Below are 22,750 nucleotides of genomic sequence, written 5' to 3' on the forward strand. Positions count from 1 at the left end.
CCAATGCCTCATAGTAGGTGCTTTAAAATCATTTCCTGAGTAAATGAGTCTTCAGTGCTTCTCTTCCCAGTCTTAAAAAGTGGTGTCAGACCTTGAAACCATTCCAACCATCAGAAGAACTGATTTTATACTAGGATCAGCTCTAGAATAACTTTTGGCTTTAAACATTTGATGCTAAACAAATACTTTCTATAGGAAATTATAGTCAGCCCTATGAAACCTTCTTTTTTTTCATTTTGCTAATATGCTGTGATCTCTCTTGCCTCCTCATTGCCCCCTTCCCCTGCTCCCCACATAGCCTCTGCCTAGAACACTCTCTCTGTATCTTCCCCCACTTTAACCCACCACTTGGGGTAGCTTTTAGCTAATGGAACCATAGTCATAGTTCTTTTTTGACTTAGTATTGACTTTTGAGGCCTTCTCCGACTCAAAGGTCAATAGTAGAGGCCCCTGCTATATATCTCCTAAAAGAACATTCTCCCCCTCCTCTGACATAGGACTTCATCCTGTCACAGGATTAACCTCAGGTTTCTTGCTGGTGTCCTCCACTGCACTTGAAGTTCTCTGAGGTCATGGACCATACAATAGATCTTCACCAGCAAATTGTCCACAGTCTGTACAACAATAACCCCTCTGTATATTTTTTAAACAAAGGACTGGATTATGAAAACCTTACTAAAATCACCTGACATGCCTGCAAGAAAACATAATCAATGGCTAAGGTCACAGAGCTGGCTGCTGACAGAACTACAGCCATCCCTCTACTCCCTCGCCCCACTCCTGCCCTCTTGTCATAATTTCTTTTGATTTTGATCATATAGGTCTTAATTTTTTTCCTTTGTTAATGTGTTTTTTACTCCTGATCCCATATCCACCTAAGCCAAAAAACATAATCAGTGCAAAGTCTGGTTAAGTAGAAAGTGACACTAATTCTCACAGTGCTTGAGAACATTTACTAGGAGCAAGATAACAGTATATATTTTCATAACTGGAAAGTCAGGGAAAAGAAAGTATTTCCTATTGTTATTGATTTCTTTTAAGCAAGTTGTTTTTCAATATGGTTAGCAGTATCACTAGGGACTTGGCCTAATTTTGTTAGCAGTAGACTCCTCATTTATCTTAAAAATAATCTGCATAGAGGGTATTAAGTTGCCTTCAACTATAGGAGGTTTCTCTTTACCCCTTTAAAATAAAATCAAATAACAGACATTTTGGGGTTAACTTTATTAAATATTAGCTAATTTTCTTTTACTATTCTACTCGAGGCCCGATGCACAAAATTTTTGCAAGAGTAGGACTTCCTTCCCCTGGCTGCTGGCACCGGCTGCCCTCTGGCACCCGGGACCCAGGCTTCCCTCTCAGCCCCAGCTTCATCAGGAAGGTCATCTAGAAGGACGTCCGGTCGAATTAGCATATTATGCTTTTATTATTATAGATTAAGGACAGTTAGCAAGTAATATTTCATTGTTGTCCTGTAATTTGTGACATATTTTAATTCATTCAGAAAATAATGTTGTAATGCTCTGTTTTCCTTTAAAATAATCTTTTGTCATCCTCTTTGTTCCTCTTTTTTTTCTTTTCATTTTGAGGCAACTGAGGAGCATTTTATAGCCAGGAAGCTCTAGAGAAGGTCTGGCTGTTAAATTTGTTTGATTCTACATCTCACACCTGCATAATCAATGGTGTGCCAGAGCCACGGTGTTTTCTTTTCCCTCCACTGGCATATGTGCTGGAATTTGGGATATTACTCCTGTTTTGCATGGATAGGTGATTAATTATTTGGCTGGCTGGCTAGCCACCACTATGTAGGTTTTGTAGCTCCTTTTTGTCAATGTTTCTAAATATAAAGTGCGGGTACTTACAAGTGACTTATTCAGATGGCAAGGGGAAAAGGATAGGGGTTGGGTGGAGATGGGATTACCCTGGTGTAGACACTTACAAGGCTTCTGCTCATCTCAAATCATACCCCTCTCTCTGTGAATTGCCTCCCCGATCCTACTCATAGGGAACAGGAGTGATACTTCTCTGGAAGACAGTTTTATACTCAGTGACTCCACCCTTTGTCCATTACAAACTTGGCCTCAGCGGGTAGACCACTGAGCCCAGTTGAACCAATCAGTCTCTCTCTGTGTTCTGTAGAACCACCTGGGTAGAGGAACTGAAGCAGTATCTTTGGTCTCTCCTGAGACTCACCATGAGGGTCCAAGAAATGAACAAAGCAGATCTATGAGGAGAACATAAGAAGGCATGCAGGGAGACAAAGATGATATCGAGGCCTGGAGCCTTTCTCATGAGGAATCCAGTCCCATACATGGCCCAGACATGTTCCAAACCTTGTTACTGGGAGATACCTGAAATTGTTCCTTATATTATTTCTATGAAACACTCCACTTTCCTTTGCTTAGGCTATTCAATTGACTTCTATAACTTGCAGTCAAAGGATTCTAATTAATGAGCCTATAGGCTCTGTTCTCATGATCTGAAACTTCCAAATCTACTGGTACTCTCTCCTTAATTTCTTCATTGTTCAAGTTGCTAACATTTTTACACTTGGATTAGCTTTAGAAACACATTGTTCACATGTTACCCTTTTGAGTAGGTAACACTATACTGGTACATTGGGCACTAAAACTGACAGATGGAATGCAAATGACCTCATCTCTCTTTAGCTGTGGCCAAGCATGGACAGGTTGCCAAGCCATGTCCAACAGGGTGCCCTTCCTCATACACATCTCACACAGAGTAACACTTGCATGCCTCCACTTTCAGCAGATACACAGCTCCTCCGTTCTACACAGCATGGATATTCTGAACGGATAATAATGATGCATGCCCTCCGTTTTTAGAACTCTGTACATGAAGGTGTAATGCAGAGTTCTATGTTAGTATATAAACTCTATATTAATGAGTCAGGCTTCCCAGCATAAACCATATGATCTCTCTTATATTTTCAATGTTTCTTTCTCTATAGCAGTGGTTCTCAACCTTCTGGCCCTTTAAATATAGTTCCTCATGTTGTGACCCAACCATAAAATTATTTTCGTTGCTACTTCATAACTGTAAAGTTGCTACTGTTATGAATCATAATGTAAATATCTGATATGCAGGATGGTCTTAGGCGACCCCTGTGAAAGGGTCATTCGACCACCAAAGGGGTCGCGACCCACAGGTTGAGAACCGCTGCTCTATAGGCTCCTTTCTCAGATATTACAAACAAGCTTTAATTTCTCCTCTATTATACCACTTATTTCTTTTCCTTGGCTTCCTTAAATACTATCTAAACATCTTAATTCCTTTAATGACAAACTCCTCAACTTATTGCAATAAAAATTCTACCCACATTCCACCCTTAAAACCAGTCAAAAATAACCATAGTATCTCCATCCTTGGGTATCTCAAGGATCCCAAGTTTTGACTTCTGTTAATGGACTGAATGGTTGTGCCCAGCCTGCTAATCATATGTTGAAGTCCTAACTCCCAATGTTATGATATCAATAGATAAATCTTTGGGAGGTAATTAGGGTTAGAAGCGATCATGAAAGTGAGGGCCTCATATGGGAGTAGTGCTCTTGTAAGAGACACTGGGCAGATCTTCCTCCCTTTCTCACTTCCCCTGTGCCTACACAGAGAAGAGGTTATGTGAGCACACAGCTAGCTGGCAGCTGTCTGCAATCCAAGGGAAGAGGTCTCACGAGAAGTCAACCATGCTGGCACCCTGATGTGGACTTCCAGCCTCCAGAACTGTAAAAATTATCTGTTCTTTAAGCCACCCAGTCTGTGGGATTTTACTGTGGCAACCTGAGCTGCCTAAGACACGGTCTCCTCCTTGGTTTCCATGATACTGCAATTCCTCTGTTTCCTCATTCTGTTTGATTCCTTTTTTTTTTTTTAACACCTTCTGACTGTCCTTATCTCTCAAGTGTGTTTCCTAATGTTCTTCCTTCTATTTTCTTCTTTCCTTATGTCATATCACCGCTTTGGCCTCTAAATATTCTAACTGAGCCCTCAAATCTAGAAATCTGGCTCAGACCTTTCTCTTGACCTCCTGACTTAAATTTCTAAATAACTTAAAATGTTTCTATTTGGATGCTTTTATAGCATTTTCAATAGATAAATCTGAAACCCAATCATCAACATCTCCCCAGTCTTACTCCCATAGTTCTGATCTTTTTTTATGGTAGCTGTATTTTTTCTAGTCACCCAGGCTCAAATCATAAGAGTGGTATTCTATTTTTTATTCCTTCCTTCCTCTTCCAAAATCAATATTTCAATTCTAATAAATGAAGTTCAAAAAACTCTTTGCATATATGATGCTTTGGATTTGACTTTCATTTCACTACTCTAGTTTAAGACTTTTATCTTTAACCTATCATTTGGATTATTATAGCACTCTATTAAAGCATCTTTCTACAGTCGATCTCTTCCCCCCAAAAAAGCTTACTCATGATCATAACACTTCACAAAAATCTTTACTGCATCTTGTAGTTTATATACAAAAATATCTAAGCTTCTTCTTAGAACAATTGATCATTATCTGTAATGTGTCCTCTTTCTGCACTGACATATTTACCCACCACTACACTTCTCCATGTACTTCATTCATACCAGATTCCATGTTGTGGCCTGAAAATGCATTAACGTGCTGAACTTTCACTTACATTATTTTCCATATGAGAAATGGTCTCATCATAGCATAGTTTCTCCTGTTGAAAAACATCCTTTAAGGTCAACTTAAAACTCCACTTTTATTAAGAAATCTTTTCTCTTCTTTCCACAGATACTACTCCACTAGCTGACTTTAATCTCTTTCTTCCCTGAACACTCATAAAATTACATTGGTCCTTTATTATGGCACCTATACCAGTATACTCTGTCAGGGTTTTAAATGGCTCCCTTACTATGTTGCAAGATTGGTGCAGTCAGTTTCTGCCTCTTATATCTTTTTTTTATCTTGAATATTACCTAACACTAATATTATAAAGTGCTTCTAAGATTACTGTTGAAACAATGATTGATTGAATATATGAATGAATAATCAGTAGGTATTCCATAAACATTACTATGAAGCAGTAAAATTTTATGACAAGTACTTTGTTTTGATATATCTTATGTTATTTGCTATAGAAGTAAGTGAAGAACTGTAATAACTTTTAATGCCATTTATTGTGTTATTAAGGGAAAAATAACTTCAAAATGACAGATTTTCTCATTTACAAGCTAGAATAGTAAATGAGTTCTTTCTATAAAAGAGAGCCTGTTATTTCTATTTGATTGTTATGTCTTTTGGCTCTCTATCATATTTCCTTTCATAATCAAAGGAGGAAAGACAAATTCAAATCCTTATCCAGGGCATAATCACTAATGCTGCATGATTACTTCTATTTGTGGACAAAAGTGTTTCTAGCAGACCAAGAGTAAAATTTCTTCATAGCATCACTCCATTTAGTATTACACTTAGTTCTTGTACTCAGTAGAAACATATATTCAAATGCTTAAAAAACAATCATAAGAACATAATAATATTCTATTTATTTAGAAACCTAAGTTTTAAAATTATTTGCTTGCATCATTCTAATGCATTTTTTATTGTAATTATTTTAGTTTTGCATAGTTATACAGGTCATAGAAGTGTATCATCACATTTTAGTTCCATGTGCCATCAAATTATTTGGCACTCATTGAGGTTATTTATCCAGAAAATAACTAGAAATGTTAGTTTGACATTTAGTCATTGATATAATTTTTCTTAAAGGAAACATGTCATTTACATAATATTTTATTTTTTTCAGTTGCATAATGTTAACTCATTTTGGCTTTAAAGGGAAGCGATAAATCACTTGGATCTAAATAATTTAATTGTGAATATCTATGAGTTTATATCTTTCTTCTACTGCCAACAAAGAGAATTTTACCAATATCTTTACATTAGGTTAAGACTGGATATTTTCCCATTCAAATACATTAACCTAACAGTTAAAGAAATTGCAAATGTCAAGGCAAATATACTATTCAGTTAATATTCCAAGGTAGAATTATGTTTATAGGACTTCTGACTATAAGCAACTCAAGTAACCCAGACAACCATTTTATTGATATTACATTTTAGAATATGTAAAACAAGTGCCCAAACCTTTGGTTGAGTCAGATATTTGGCTGTGAATGAAATTAAAAAAATTGAAGTAAACTTTGCAAAAACAGACCCACAATGTCATCCCACCCATGTATCTCAGAAGCAGCCTGTTATGAGAATGCAGTCAGACTTGTAACTCCTCAGAATAATATTCAAACAGATAGATCAGTTGGAAGCTTTCATTACAGCATCTGTTCTGTGTTTATAGCTATATCTGCAGCCTGCTGAACACCCTCGGTGCACCATAAACGCAGGAATTACACATCCAGAATGGTAATAAACTCACTGGGTGATGTGTTTGTTCTCTAGAGTTTTCAGCCCCTTTCTTGTGTTGGCAAGACTGCTAGATTTTTGTTGCTGTAGAAAATATTAGATTGTTTGTAGTTTTTGTGACTCTGGTGACAAACCAGGAAAACATAACAACAATAAAATGGTAAAAACACAGGCACTGAGATTATTGTTACATTTTAAAATTAGAGCCTCAGAGAGAGTTACAAGAGAAGCAACAGTAGAATGAATAAATGAGACACATGAGTGAGTGAATGGTTGTTTTCCATAGAAATTTAGTCTCAAATACCCTCTATGGGTCAGCTTAGCTGTGTGGCATACCTTGGAGAAGCTACAGACTGTACTAAAAAGCTGTATGATATAATTATTAATTAGAAGTATCTTTCTTACTGTAATAATCTGATAGTGCCTGATCAATTACAGCCAATAATTAAGCAACTTACTGGTGAAACCAGCATTTCCTAGAGAACCATTTCAATTTAGACTAAGCTGATTTTTCTCTCAAAAGCAGGATCCCAAATGAAATTACTTTCAAATTCAAAACAGTGAAGGGAATATTGTCAGCGTATGAGGAAAGCATCTGCAGGTGTGAGAAAGTGATCAGAATGTACTGCAATGCCTGGCTGCGATAGAGGTGCTAAGCCTCCTTAAAGTGACATGGGCCAGCTTCATCTTTTCCCAGCATCCAGCACTGTGTACTCTCCATCAGCAGTCACTGCTCTCTTGGGCAGGTCCCAATACTGTCTGTACACAGAATCACGGGGAGAGCTCTCATCAATGCACGTTCTTGGTTACCAACACAAGCTGTCTCGATCACATAGGTTCTCTCTTTTCATTAAGTGGTTGGAAGCACAGCTTTCATTAATCACCCCTGGCCAAACATCAAATGAAAGTTTCTGAAGAGCCATAATAGAGGCAGACAAGTTAGGAACATGGAGCTAGATATGGGTGGATGGTGGGGCGGAATCCTCATAAAGCCATATGGGATGTGAAAAAGAATGTCTCTTAATTCCTTTAAATACTCCAGTTTAAAGAATATTTTCTCCCTTATTTTCATTTCATTTCCTCTTGTTCCTTTCCTCTGAATGAAAACTGTTATGCCACTTTACATCTGGACTCTGTGGTTACGGTCTATTTTTTTTCTCATTTAATGGCATTGATGGTTTGCTCTCGTATCGCTGGTAATCCCCTGCCAGGAGGCTGCTACTGAGGGGTTCTGGGTAGCATAAAAACCATGGCAAGGGCAAAAAATGACTAAGCAACTTGGATGATCAGCATCCTATGAAGAACTTGAAACTGATACAATGAGAACTAGGTATAAATTATTGTCTTCATCCATAATGCTAAAAAAATTTAGGGATGTCCTTATTTGAAATAACCTTAGGGATTTCAAAAATATATTTTTCCATAGACTGTCTCATCTGCTCATCAAACCAATGAGAGGATTTCTGTAAAAGATGCTCATGGTGCTGCTTGGCAAGTAAAAATACAAAACTAGAAATTTAAGGCATGTAGATTTTTTGACATATGTTAAGATGAGAAATGTTATGCCAGTTAAGACATAGGCAAAGAATGGCTAAGTGAAATTATACTTCAGAGTTACATAAATTCACAGTGTTTCCTCATCTACAAAATGGAGAAAAATAACACCAATGCCTCTTATCTTGCTTACTTGTCAGGTAGGTGGAATAGTTATAAAGCAATGTATACATTATAATAATTACTACTAAAAGTCTTCATTTTAAAGGATTGTTTCAAAAAGTAAAATTAATACTGTTAATGGGGAAATTTATCTTTGGACAATTCAATTACCTTTAGAGCTTCAAGCATCCATGTCATTTTCAAAGTAGTAAATGTTACATGAAATTTACTTCATGGATCTCAGAAAAGATGACTCATGCAAAATTTAGCATATGCTTATTTGCAATGCAGAGTCAGGAAGAAGGTAGGAAAGTGTTTATTATGTAAACTACTCAGAAAAATTACCAGAATAGAATAATCTGGAGTTTGATGTTCACACTGATTCTCAAGTTTGGGGCTCATCACCTTTATGTGGTTCTTAATTCTTTTGGTACTTTATGGCTAAGAAAGTTCTGATCATGACCTTGCAGTTGAGATAATTCAATTAATATAAAGAATTATGGAATATCTTTATTACAGTATACATTAAAGTTCAATAAATAAGAGGGTCATGATATTACAGTTGCTTAAGGGAACTTAATTTAGGACATACTTGGTGCTCAGTTGTAGTCAAATTTTGAAAAATTTCTCCAAGTGCTTAATTCTCTTCCTCTCACCCCAGATTAGTGATGATGTGGCTGTAGAGTGATAAAAATAAATCACAAAAGATCTTCAACCATAGTCTAAACTAGAAATTAGAACTAGAGTTTGCACCTCTGACCCAGCCCCATAGAAGTGTTGATGTTCCATAGAGAGAAGACCCACATGAAAGGGAAAACATTACTGGAAGAACAGAAGCTGCAGATTCTAGGTCAGAATATGTTCAGCTGGTTGGTGCTTCATGCCCCTTGCTCTTTCAAAGGAATGAAAACAAGAAGATAATCCTAATCCAACAGAATGTGAGATTAGGAAAAAAACAAGAAAATGTTAAGAAAAAACATTAGGAAAAGTGAAGAACATGATTTAGTCAAATAGAGAAAAAAAGAAAATGAGAGAGGAAGAGAGAGAGAGAGAGAGAGAGAGAGAGAGAGAGAGAGAGAGAGAGCAAACCCGATCAGATTACTCACTTGGCATTCCCTGCCCCTGGTTTCTTTCTTCGGAAAATGTTGAGGAAAGTGTTGGAGCGGCAGGGCAGCTTGCCATCGCCAACATGCATGCGGACTACATCAGAGGTGGTGAAGGCACTGCGGACGTTCCTCTCCGGCTTGGCAATAATGATGTACATCTTGGGAGTGAACATGCACCCCAGGGCCACCGTTACACTGAGGCTCACTGCAAAGCAGGTAGTGATGATCTTGTAGTTGCTTCCAAAGTAAATGGGCACAAAAGCCAGCCAGATGATGCAGGTTGTGTACATGGTGAAGGCGATATACTTGGCCTCATTGAAGTTGGCGGGCACGTTGCGTGTCTTGAAGGCATAGTAGGTACAGCTCATGATGAGGAGTCCATTGTAGCCCACAGGGGCCACCACACCCAGGTTGCTGGTATTGCAGATAAGGTAGACTTCCTTGATACTTGGGTATGACAGAATGGGCATGGGGGGCTCCATGATGATCAGGGTTACCACCAGGGTTAGCTGCACGCTAATCAGAATTGAGGCAATGATCACCTGGGCCCAGGCACTCATGAACCTGGGCTTCCGGGTGCAGATCTTCTTCTTGCTGCCAGCTAGAATGCGCGCAATGCGATTGGTTTTGGTCACTAAAGCAGAGTAGCACATGGCAGAGGAGAGGCCAACCAGGAGGCGCTGGAGGTAGCAGGACGTGGTGGTAGGTTTGGCAATGAGAGTGAAAGGGCACACGTAACCCAGGAAGATGCCAGCTAGGATAATGTAGCAGAGCTCTCGACTGGAAGATTTGACCACTGGTGTGTCCCGGTACAGCACGAAGATGAGAGTGACAAACATGGTGACAAGGATGCCCAGGCAGGAGAAGGCGATAGCTATGATGGATTCTATATTGCTCCATTCCAGGTAGCGGACAGGGATAGGTTCACAGCCTGTGAGGGGAAAAGTAGATTTAAATTGAATCTGATCAATAATAACAGTGCTTTCTAGTTACTAGAGGCATAGCTAAATTCACATCTTCCATGATTTATGTTATCTTAATGCTTTTAAAAATGCTTCACTATTACACAAATAAAAATACAGTATTGTTTTCTCTGGACAGTTATGTTCTTAAACCTAATTGCATTACAATCCTAATATGACATACTTGAATCTATAAAAATGATCCTCTTTACCTAATACCAGCATTATAAATGAATGACACTCTATGGGTGAAACTTGGTTCTACACTTTTAGAAAGAGAAAGACTATGTTTTCAGTGGGGGTTAAATGGTGAGAATGTGTTAGATAAGTTAGTAAGAAATAAACTAATACAATTTTTATTTTCATGTAGTTGTTGCCTAGACAGTGATGGCGAACCTATGACACGCATGTCAAAGGTGACACGCAAACTCATTTTTTTGGTTGATTTTTCTTTGTTAAATGGCATTTAAATATAGAATAAATATCAAAAATATAAGTCTTTGTTTTACTATGGTTGCAAATATCAAAAAATTTCTATATGTGACACGGCACCAGAGTTAAGTTAGGGTTTTTCAAAATGCTGACATGCCGAGCTCAAAAGGTTCACCATCACTGGCCTAGAAGCAAGTCCAGCTACAGACATTTTTTTTTTCTTGGCCAGCACAGTGTTTTAAACAATAATTTCACTTCAATGTTTTAGAAGAATCCACATTGTCCTATTTGTCACATATCATATTATTTATTTCAAGTCTCACCTCATTATTTATGTCTGATCTGTATGTGGCAATTAGGAGCCTCTTAGTTATCAGCCTCTACCAGACATACCAAGGAAGAATGAAATCTCCCTTCACCCATCTCTTGAAAAGAGAGACAGAGCTGTGTTCCTAAATGCCTGGCTAATCTTTTCCTTCGAGATGGAAAATAAAGTCTTTTTTTAATTTCACACTGAGAGAAAAATGTCTCAGGTCCTGGAGACAACTCCTTAACAGGATTTTGTGTTTGGTCTATGCCTGTATTTCCCAAATTGTGAGAATAAAAATATTTCCACAAATTTAGGAGAAGGCATTGTTCTGTAGGCATGGTAACCTGTTCAGTTAATCAACACCACCACTCCTCGGTGACCATGTTTTGAGGTGCCATCCAATCGGTATCAGCACTTGTTTCTGATAAACACCCAATCAGGAGCAGGTGCACATTTAACAAGTGAGTGCCAACTATTCACAAGCACAATCTCTTGACTGATTTTAGTAGCCTCTCTCTTGTCTGTCAGGGTTTGTCTATGAAGGTCTCATCCTCTTCTTGGAAGAACTTCCGTTTCCTATAAAAAGTCACATTTTAATTTTAAATCTTCTAATTTCCTTGATGAGTCTGTAAAAGATGATCCTTTTTTTTTAAATACCAGCATCAGAAAATTTAGAAAGATGATTAAATAGAATCTTTAGAATAACAATGATCATTAGGGAGAACTTTTGATATGACACAATCAATAAATTAAAATATATGAAAGGTTTTGTAGACAAATTAGGAAATAAAATACTAAATAGTTAATATTCAGCTTCTTAATTGGCACACTGAAGTTGCTAAATAAAATTTAAATTCCAATGTAGTCTTTGTCAAAGCCTTGGTAACCTTTTGAAAGCAACCCTCTCTGCATTTCTCGTTTTCTATGTAACTTTACCTGATGTTTTTTTAATGAACTGTTCTGACATCAAAGTTTTCATTAGAAAAGAATACTATATTTTAAATTTGGAGAACACAAGTCATACCTGTGGAAGTTGAATTAAAACCCTGAGCCAATTTAAGAGCTATAATTAATGGTTTTCCTAAATTTTAGAGCTACAGGCAAAATATTTTCTGCAAAATTCAGGAATTTTATTAAATATTTATTGTTAGACTCTATAGATATATACCAACTAATTCAATTAATTGTTAGCCTCATGGAGGAAAATGTTTAAAGGCAGCAGATTAGAAAAGAGAAGATTTAAATAACACAGTGGTGTAAAATTTTAAAAATAAAAATGCATTACATAAGGCAATTTCAGAAGCTCTTCTTTGGTAAAGATTCAAAGTTATAAACTAAATAAAGAGTGAAGACAGGCTTTAGGAAACCTTCAAATAATTCTGGGGTGGGCTCAACAACTGAGAGAAGGACTAATCTTCTCTTCCTATAAGTGGGCTCAAACCTGAATTAGGGGAATCAAACCAGAGAAAAATGTTAAAATACATAATTACTGACTCATAAATATTCTATATGTGACTAGACATTTAGATAGAATATCAAAGTAAATAAACTAGAAATTAATGTAATTGTGGATCTTTAGGTAAAGCAACAAATAAGATAATGATTTTCATCTGGGTAACCGACTCTCCTGCCATGTTGCAAGGAACCGAGATTAGTCTCCATCCAACAACCAGGAAAACACTGAAACTCTAGTCCAACAACCTTTGAGGATTACATTCTCACAATTACCACACAAGTGGGATTGGAAGTCTATCCTTCAGATTAGACCCTATCCTCGCTGACACCTTGATTTTAGGCCTGTGAAAAATCATGAAGCAGAGAACCCAGCTAAACTATGTCCATATCCCTGACCCACAGAAACTGTGAGATAATGAATGTGTGTTTGTTGTAAGCTACTAAGTTTTGAAGTGATACAGCAATAGATAACCAATTTGCCCATTAAAATCAATTTCTTAATTCAATAGCCAATGCATAAGGACAACTGAAGGCATAAACTGAATTGGTCAAAATATGTTTAGGTTTTGTACAAGGTTGTTTAAGTGTTATCATAAGTAATAAAACCCTATTAAAACAGCCAACATTTTCTACTAGTTAATTAGCTAATTATGAATTGTTGTTTCTTCTCCTTCCTATATTACTATCCACTGATATAATAGTCACATATCTTTTTTTAAAAATATATTTTATTGATTTTTTACAGAGAGGAAGGGAGAGAGATAGAGAGTTAGAAACATCGATGAGAGAGAAACATCGATCAGCTGCCTCCTGCACATCTCCTACTGGGGATGTGCCCGCAACCCAGGTACATGCCCTTGACCAGAATAGACACATATCTTAATCAATGTAGAAAAATCTCAGGGTTATGTTTATGTCACTTAAGAAGTGCCCATACCCAGAAATGAATTTTAAACAACCCAGTACTATTGTTCTTATACTAAAAATCAAAAGGAAAACTACCAGATTTAATATATAATAAATAGTCTAATAAGTATTACAAAATGCAATACTACCACAATCCAAACTTTTCTAAGAAATAAATTGTGGCCCCCCTGTGGCATAACAAATTGTTAAAAGAAAATAACAGATATATAAACTAATAGCTGGGATGCTTTCAGAATAATTCATTTATTTAACATAAGATAGGAACTTTTTTAAAAAAAAAAGTCTTCAGGTACTTTTTAAAAATTTAAAATAATGTCATTTTTTATACATTGATACTGTGTAAAATAATTGCATTCAGAAAGCAATTATTGAGCTCTGCAGTAAAAAGGTACTATAAAAACATCTAAAAATATATAATAGAAATGTTTTAGAGATGATCATGCTAAACAGACTGCTCTGACTAGAAATCTTTACACAAGGGCCTCACATAAAACAACAAACAATTTATTCCAAACTCTCTGGACAAATGAAAAGGAACCTTAATATTGCTGGAGGTTAAATCCCTTAGTGATTTTAAACTGAGTTTCTTTTTTCTTTTTCTGAGTTTAGAATTCAAACCTTTATTTGTGCTACTAGAGGCCTGGTGCACAACATTCATGCACTAGGGGGTGGGGGGGCCCCTCAACCCAGCCTGCACCCTCTCACAGTCCAGGACCCCTTGGGGGATGTCTGCCTGCTGGCTTAGGCCTGCTCCCTGGGCCTAAGCTGGCAGGTGGACATCCCCCGAGGAGTCCTTAGTGCTGCCACAAAGGCACTCGCCAACCATGAGCCTGGCTTCTGGCTGAGTGGTGCTCCCCCTGTAGGAACACACTGACCACCAGGGGGAAGCTCCTGCATTGAGCATCTTCCTCCTGGTGGTCAGTGTGCATCATAATGACCAGTTTGCATATTAGCCTTTTATTATATAGGATAATGAGAAAGAAAAAGGATTAGTCACGTACATGAGGCAACAGTACTAGTTCTTACCAAATAGAGCAACATACAAATACTTCTCACCACCTATTTTTACAGTTTCAATGGCACAACAACATACCCAACCTATTTTCCCATATGTGCATAACTAATACTCTTTAAATCTCAAGGATAGTAATTGTGCCATGCCCAAGTCACTGATTAAGAATGGAACAATCAGACTCACATGTTTTAAAACATTTTAAAAAACCAACACACCAGAAGACAGCAAAAGCCCAAGGGCAAAATGTACTGTGGATTTAAAATTTCTAAAGTGAAATTTAAGGGGAAGAGGGCCATGATTAAAAAAAAAAAAAAGCCACTGGTATTACTTTACCAATTCAGTAGATCATTGGTTCTCAACCTTGGCTGCACATTAGAATCACCTGGGAATCTTTTTCAAATCCTGATTTCTGGGGCCCCACCCCGTAACAAAGAAACAGAATTTCTGGAGGATGGGGCCCAGAAATAATGATTTTAAGAAGATTCTCAGGTGATTCTAATGTGCAGCCAAGGTTGAGAACCACTGCAGTAAATGCACCTCAAACAAGTGATATCATAAAGGGTTTTCAGATCCTTCCCTACATTTTTACAATCAGATCACACCCTATTTTGCTCCAGTCCCCAAACTGATTTTGGCTGATAGTTTCCCCTCTAGTACTGGATCACTTAAAAAGCAAAACTTTTAAACTGAAAATATGATGGATGCTAACCTCTAACTTGGTACATGGATTGTTTGCTACCAAATATTACAGTCATTTTACAGTGACCACAAAAGGTTATTTGATTCTCCTTGTTCAAATGACTTTGAAATGATAATAATAAGAAAAAACTGTTGTTGCTATTAATACTTGCCACAAAGAAAATACAAGTGATGTGTTTATAAGGCATGATGTAACATAAAAATTCCTTTAGAAATCCTTGTTTTGCACTTTGCTCAGAATTTTCAATCACAAAATCACAGTGAATAAAAACAAGTTGTAACCCAAGAAGAGTAACTCAAAAGCATATATCTAAACTTATCTTAAGTGTATACCAAAATCTCAAATTTAAATACCAGTAGTTTATCTTTTTTAATCTTTTATATATTTTTATTGATTTCAGAGAGGAAGGGAGAGGGAGAGAGAGATAGTAATGTCAATGATAAGAGAGAATCATTGATCAGCTGCCTCCTGCATGCCCCACACAGGGGATAGAGCCCACAACCCGGGCATGTGCCCTAACCTTGAATTGAGATGTGACCTACTGGTTCATGGGTCAAAGCTCAACCACTAACCCAAGCTGTCTGGGCTCAAATTTAAATACTTTAAAAGTCCATAATTTGAGCATTTAGTCTTTTCGATGACTCATCTCCACAGTTTCAGATACACCACTTAAGAAGCTTGCAAAGCAGTGAAGGATGTTAGGACCCTGCTGATACAAGTTTGTGAGACCCATCTTTCAAATGACTCAGGTTTTCAGTTACACCTTTTCAGTCTTTCCCACCTTGCAGCAAAGCAAAATAATTTTGCTTTTTTCCCTTGCACTGAGAGTCCTAAGTGCTTTAGAATATATCCAAGGAACTTTTGTGCTTCCAAGCAACAATTCAACTAGCATTAACAATTTACTAATATTAACTTGTATTTGCCCGCAAGTTCTATTAAATTTTCCAGAGCTCTGCCCCATGATATTTTCTCCAGAGAATTCTCTACAACCCACATTCCCTACCACTTGCATCCTCTGCAATATAACTAACCACCCCTTTCCATTTCTTCACTCCCACCCCTCCTAGTATCAATGTCAAGCTGTGCCCTCCCCCTCCTACAACCCTCACCTCAGGGTCCTTCCATTTGAATGCCAAGATTACTTTGAAATCTAATCAAGTAAAATTCAAGTTAAAAAACATAAAGCGAGATGAGTCAAAGGTCACTCACTATCAGTGCCTCACCATTCCCTTCTCTTGGTAATCTGCAACATAATCAGAATGCCAAAACAAGACCCATCATTCTGACAGAATTTGGCTATGACCAACTTGTACCCTCCCAGACTGCGGCACAACACAATGACCACCTCTCTCAATTAGCTTCATTCAGGCATTTGTCTAAGGTACTTCAAACATGAACATTTCCCCACAGTTTTATCATCACATTAAGAATTCACACAGGCAGGCAGGTAGGTAGGTGAGTAGGTGAGAGGATCACTGGGATCCATCTACAGGCATCACTCTGCATTGTGGCATCAACGTTAAAATGTTCATAGCAGAGAACTAGCATGACAAGAGGCTCAATTGAGAAGATGAAGCATCTGAAAAAAACTACCTAAAAAGGGAAGGGTGCCTGCTGGCATTCATGCACCCAGAGGTTGGTGCTCCAAGATCAAAATTCAAATAAACACATCTGCTGGTGGCCCAGATGCATCTGATTTGGACTTTTAGAAATTGTCACCTCAGAAGTTCATCTGAAAACCTTAAGTAATGGCTTCCTGAGTATAAGGCTTCCTGAGCAAGGCCAGGAAACATGACTTGGAGAATTTTCTCCTCCTAAAACTCTGGAAATTCAATTGGCAGGCTTCAATTTAGGCAGGCTCTCTCCTTCAGGATCTCCCCTCCTGCACTGCTAGGCCCCACACTGGCCAGAGCTCCATTTGTCCTGGTGCCATCTGATTGCCATGATGAACACTGCACGATCCATGAAGCACTTTTGTCTTATTGTGAGGTTTCAAGAGAAGAATTATCCAACCTCCAGGTGTATTTGGGAATCCCAAGACTAGAAGGGGTGGAGGTTACCTTCAACATGTGTGAAAGGTATTCTGAGCCTACCTGAGCCTCATCCAAAAGGAGAAGTCATTACGGGAGTTGTGCAAAACGTATTTAAAGTCCTGGAAACTTAAAAACCTGACAGTTTCCATGGTTAGAGTCATCTCAGACAATCCAGAGCCATCGGACAAGTCAGTTTCCTTCAAGTAAACTACAAATTTCTGAGCAAAATCCAAGAGAAGTGGTAATAACTCTGACCTGAGGACCAGGGATTATTCCTAATTTTTGAACCAAGTAATGGCTCACCTGTAAGACCCAAATGCATTGGAGGAAGCTAAAATTTAATATTGGACTTCTTTTCAATTAGGCAAAGAAAACAATATGAATCAAGAAGTAAAGAAAGGCCACAATTATTCTATCCAAAGTGTCTTGGGCATTTTATAACATTTACAGTAACACTTCATGATTACATAAGGTTTCATCCAAATGCTTTCTTTAATGTTATTACATTAATATGAAGTGCCTATTTAGTATTCACTGTTCAACTCAAATGTTCCTTCCCCTGTGAAGGCTTTTCTCTTCCCTGGAAAAAATAATCCCTTTTTTAATTCTATGTTAATATGATATTTTGCACATATTCTTATTGTAGGATTTATATGATAACTGTTTACATGTGTAATTTCATATGAAGCTCATCCCCCAGGATATAAACCTTATTTAATTCATTCATATGACCCCAGTTGCTAAAAAAAAAAAAAAAAAAGAGAGAGAGAGAGAGAAAAAAAAAGACGGGTATAAAGCAGATGATTGTGTATGTATAAAATTAAATAAATAAATAAATAAGTAGATAGTATGAGAGATCACTGCAACTACTTTAATGAACAAAAATGGTTAATATTAGTTAATTTTGATACTTTAGTATTGTCTTTTAAAATTTTTCATTCATTGACTTTTAGAGAGAGAGAGAGGAAGAAAGAGAGATATTGATTTGTTGTTCCACTTAGTTATACATTCATTGATTGATTCCTATATTTGCCCTGACCGGGGATTGAACCCTCAACCTCAACCTTGGCATATCGAGACAATGGTCTAACCAACTGACCTACTCAGCCAGGGCTTTAATTTAGTATTTTCTATTTTTTAATGATTAAATTTAGTGTAGTATAAGAGGAATTCTCTTATACTATTTTACTTTTTAAAAGAAATAAGTAGCATTAGATTATATATAATTGTCCCATGAATTGTTAAACTACTGTGAAGTTATATATTATGGCAGAATAGATCCCTGTTTATGCATCATAAAAAAATAAAGTGTAAAATTTAAATGTGCATTTTTTCCAAAAAAGAAATATGAAAAACTTATTAACAGCTTCAGAAATCACATCCTCTAAGAAATATACCAATTTTTCTTCATAGCCAAAAAACATATGCTAATAAAAATAAAAACTCACTTATAAACATGCTTTTATCCATTAGTATTAGAGTCTTTGGAGCACATATGGAAAGCAGCTATCTCACAAAAGTATTTTAAACATATCTTAAGAAACTTTCTCTTCAATTTAAAAAAGCACCATTTCTCAGAAAAGAATAGTTTATCAATTTTAACTGAAATTCAGTAAAAAAGATCTACCCATGAAAATAAAATACCCACTTAAAAGCAATGCATTTACTCCTCTGAGTATTTCTAGTGATTTTGGGGATTCTCTGCCTGTGGGTTTTCTTTTTTAACAATTACTGCTACCATGGCAACAACCAACAACACATTGTCCTGTACTGCATGCACCCTTGCTCTGAGCCTGACATGGCACAAAATAAGTGGCAAATGAGATCTCATTTTCCATTCATGTATAAGACTAAAAGATGCAGAAACAACAGATGGCATTTAACACTAAGTATAAATTAGTGTGAGAAATGTATATTCTAAAATATCCTAAAGAAAAGATTGGAAAAATATGGATATTTGTATATATGAAACACTTGGCTATTGTAAGATAAAGACAGTCTGAGCTGTTGCTGGCTCAACTCATTTGAATGTTAAAGTGACTTTTATATATATGATGGATTAAATTCTTTAAAAGGATAATTATATTAATATTCATCTACTTATAGTCAAGGAGGATTTTTTTTAAAATATGTCTTTATTGATTTCAGAGAGGAGGGGAGAAGAAGAGATAGAAACATCAATGATGAGAGAGAATCATTAATCAGCTGCCTCCTACATGCCCCACACTGGGGATCAAACCCGCAACCTGGACTTGTGCCCTGACCGTGAGTTAAACTGTGGCCTCCTGGTTCATATGTCAAAGTTCAACCACTGTGCCAAGTCAGCTGGGCTATATTTTATATTTTTACATTTTTTTCCTAATAGATTTTTTAAATTTCTTTATTGGTTAAGGTATTACAAATGTGTCCTCATTTCCCATTAACCCCCAACACCCCCCCCCCCACCTCCCACTCATACTCTCATCCCCCTGCTGTCCGTGTCCATTGGTTTGGCTTATATGCATGCATACAAGTCCTTTAGTTGATCTCTCCCCCTTACCCCCTCCCTCCCCTAATAGATTTTAAGCAAAACATGGGTAGGACTATATTTCACTTATCTTTGTATCTATAGGGCCTGCTATAGTACCTCAGACATGATGTTCAGGAAAGAAGTTCAAATATAAATTCAAGTGATTACAAATATCTTCAAATGAAATTTTTAAAAAGAAACTAAACAACTGGCATACCAGGATTCACTGTCAATACATTTTTAAATTTAGGTTTAAATAAACTTTCTTTTTAACATAGATCATGGAAAATTTATAAGAGGTCTGTATACTCTGCATGAGCCTTAGAGAGTGCATACTGTAAATGGACATCAAACAGGTCATGAGCTGATCGCTCACATTTTAAACATTGTGAAAGGGCCAATCACCAGAGACAAGGTTTACAAGTACAACAGCTCCTACCTGTGAGATCTGCATTGGGCCACCACCCCAAGTCACAGGCTTTGCAGGTGAACTCGTCTTGCACATATTCATTCTCTTTACAGGCTGTGCAAATCCAGCAGCAGCTCACTTCTCCTTTCCGTATAACCTGTAACATAGCAATATTTCACATGCCTAAAGAAGGTTTCTCCAGAAAGTCTGCTATTTCAGATGACTTGTTTTCATACTGCAATAAAAAGGTAACTTTAAAAAAAAAATTCTATATGATGGAGACAATTAAGTACATGGATTAAAACATACCTGGTTACCTTAGAGTTCAAATGTGAATTTCAATTCATTTCATGCTGGATTTGGAAGTTTTTCAATAATAATTTCTTTAATAAAGATAATTGACTACATTATCTTTTACGGAGTTAATAATAAAACAGGTGAATTTTATTCTTATTTATATTAATAGGTATTAATTATTCTCAGAAAGTAAAGATGGAGCTTTCTTCTCTGAAAGAACAAGTAATACTTAAACACAAAAGTTTCCATATAATAAAAACTCATTAAATTATAAAAACCGTGGCGTTATGGAATGTTTATTATAATTATGAAAGTCTGAGAAATTTTATATAGATAAAAACGGACTGATGGCTAAGAAAGTATAGCCCAGTTATTGGTCTTGCTATTTGCTCTAGTGAATTCAACAGGTCACATAAATTGTTGCAAGAAAAATGACTAGCCCAAAATTACTGAAGAATTGCTCATTATCTGAGCAATTTAAACTTTCTCCCATTTTCAAATTGTTTGGTAAGCACATTTTCACTTACACAATACAAAAATAAACATCAAAACACACTGCATTTAAAGTGAGTTTCTTGTAAACAGCATATGATTAGATATTGCTTTCATCTCCAGTCTGACAATCTCTGCCTTCCTATTAATGTGTCATTTATTAAAATCATTGGTGTGAGTGGATATGCATCAATCATCTCTTTTTTTCTGTCTATTCCATCTGTCCTATGTTTCCTTTTCCTTTTATTCTGCCTTCTTTTGGATTGAGAATTTTTTTAGCACTTCATTTTATCTCTAAAATTGGCATACTTGCTAAACCTCTGTGTTGCTTTTGTGGCTGTTGTAGGATTGAAAATATGCACCACTAACTTATCACAGCCTACATTCAAACAGTATTATACTACTTCATTTACACTGTAAGACCCCTACAATATTCTTCCACCTCCCCCTCCTACTGGGTATTGTTTTAGTACATTTTACTTACATGTATTTTATAATCCCCTATGAAAATTAGTTTTGCTTTAAACAATCATCTTTGAAATGCACTTTTGGAAAAAGAAAACAATTTATTATATTTTACTAGAGGCTCGGTGTATGAAATCCGTGAAGGGTGGGGGGAGGGCTCAGCACCCTGCACCCTCTCCAATCCAGGAGCCCTCAGGGGATGTCCTACTGACAGCTTGGGCTCACTCCTCGTGGTTCTCTGCTCTCTGTGGGGCCTGCCTTCTCCACACCATGGTGATGGCCAAGCGGGCCCTGCTGGGTGCTGCCTGCAGGCCGCGCTTGCCTGCTGGGCTCACGTTGCTGGGGTGACGTCACCAGTGTCCTGCCCTGGCCGCTATGGGTGCCGCCATGTCTGTCGTGGAGTGACGGGGTGACAGTTAATTTGCATATTACTCTTTTATTAGATAGGATATTTACCCAATAAATATAGTTTAACATCTGGTGCTTTTAAGTCCTTTGTATAGACCCAATTTTCTATCCCCTATAATTTTCTTCACTCTGAAGAATATTTCTTAACATTTATTGTAGTGCTGGTGTAAGAATTATGAGTTCTTTCACTGTTTATTCATTTGACAAGTCTTCATTTTGGCTTAATTTTTGAAAAAAAAATATTTCCACTTGGTAGGAAAGTTTAAATTGGCAGGTTGGTTTTTTTTTAAAGTTCTTTTAGCATTTTCTGCCATTCCATTGTCATCTGCCATTCTATTGGAAATAGAATTCTACGTTAAAATATTTTTTTTCTTTTAACACGTTAAACATGTCATTCCTTTCTTGCCTTGTATATGGTTTCTGATGAGAAGTCAGCTGTAATTCTGAGTTTGTTTTATGTATGTAACAGAACTGTTTATTGTGGCTGATTTTAAGATTTTCTTTTTTATCACTAGTTTCTAGCAATTTCATTATGTGTTCAAATTCTTTGGGATTTGTTGAGGTTCATGAAATAGAGTTTACATTTTCATTACATTTGAATATTTTTCAAGTAATTATTTCTTTAATGATTTTCTCTAGCCTGTCTCCTGAGTCTCTAATTGTGCTTGTAATATACCTCTTGACTGTATTCTGCAAGTCACTGAGCATCTGTTTATTTATTTAACTTTGTTTTCCCTCTATGTGCCTCATTTGCCTATTTCCTGTTGCTATGTTTTTAACTATTGATATTTACTTCTATAATGTCTAATATCTATCTGTTAACCCCATTCATTGAAATATTATTTCTTATATATTTTAGTTTTCATTGTATAAGTACCATTTTGTAATGTTTTAATATTTTTATTTGCCTTCCCATGATATTCATGTTTTGTTTTAAATTCTTTAGTATGTACTTTAAGTAGGTATTTTAATATGTTTGATGCTAATTTCTTCATCAATGTAATTTCTGGGAGTGTTGCTGTTGCTGGATTTTCCTTCTGGTTATGTCTCACTTTTTCTCACTTTGTCATATATCTGAAGTTTATTGACTAGATGCTGACCATGTATGGTCACACACGAGGTGTAGAGCACTGGAGATTTTTTCTTGAAGAAGTATTGTCCTTCCTTCTGG

At 36.6% G+C, this 22,750-nt stretch overlaps 1 protein-coding gene across 1 annotated transcript in view; it reads right to left on the reverse strand.

Moving 5' to 3' along the window:
• Positions 1-22,750, reverse strand: part of GRM1 (glutamate metabotropic receptor 1) — a 304,715-nt gene that overhangs the window by 26,891 nt on the left and 255,074 nt on the right. Inside the window, exons 6-7 of the mRNA XM_081093945.1 lie at positions 19,948-20,074; positions 9,166-10,096 (exon numbers count right to left, since the gene is read on the reverse strand). Coding sequence (XP_080950071.1) covers positions 9,166-10,096; positions 19,948-20,074 — 1,058 coding nt within the window. The remainder of the gene's footprint in view (positions 1-9,165; positions 10,097-19,947; positions 20,075-22,750) is intronic.

Source organism: Myotis nattereri (genome assembly GCF_964212035.1).
Source record: "Myotis nattereri genome assembly, chromosome: 6".
NCBI lineage: Eukaryota > Metazoa > Chordata > Mammalia > Chiroptera > Vespertilionidae > Myotis > Myotis nattereri.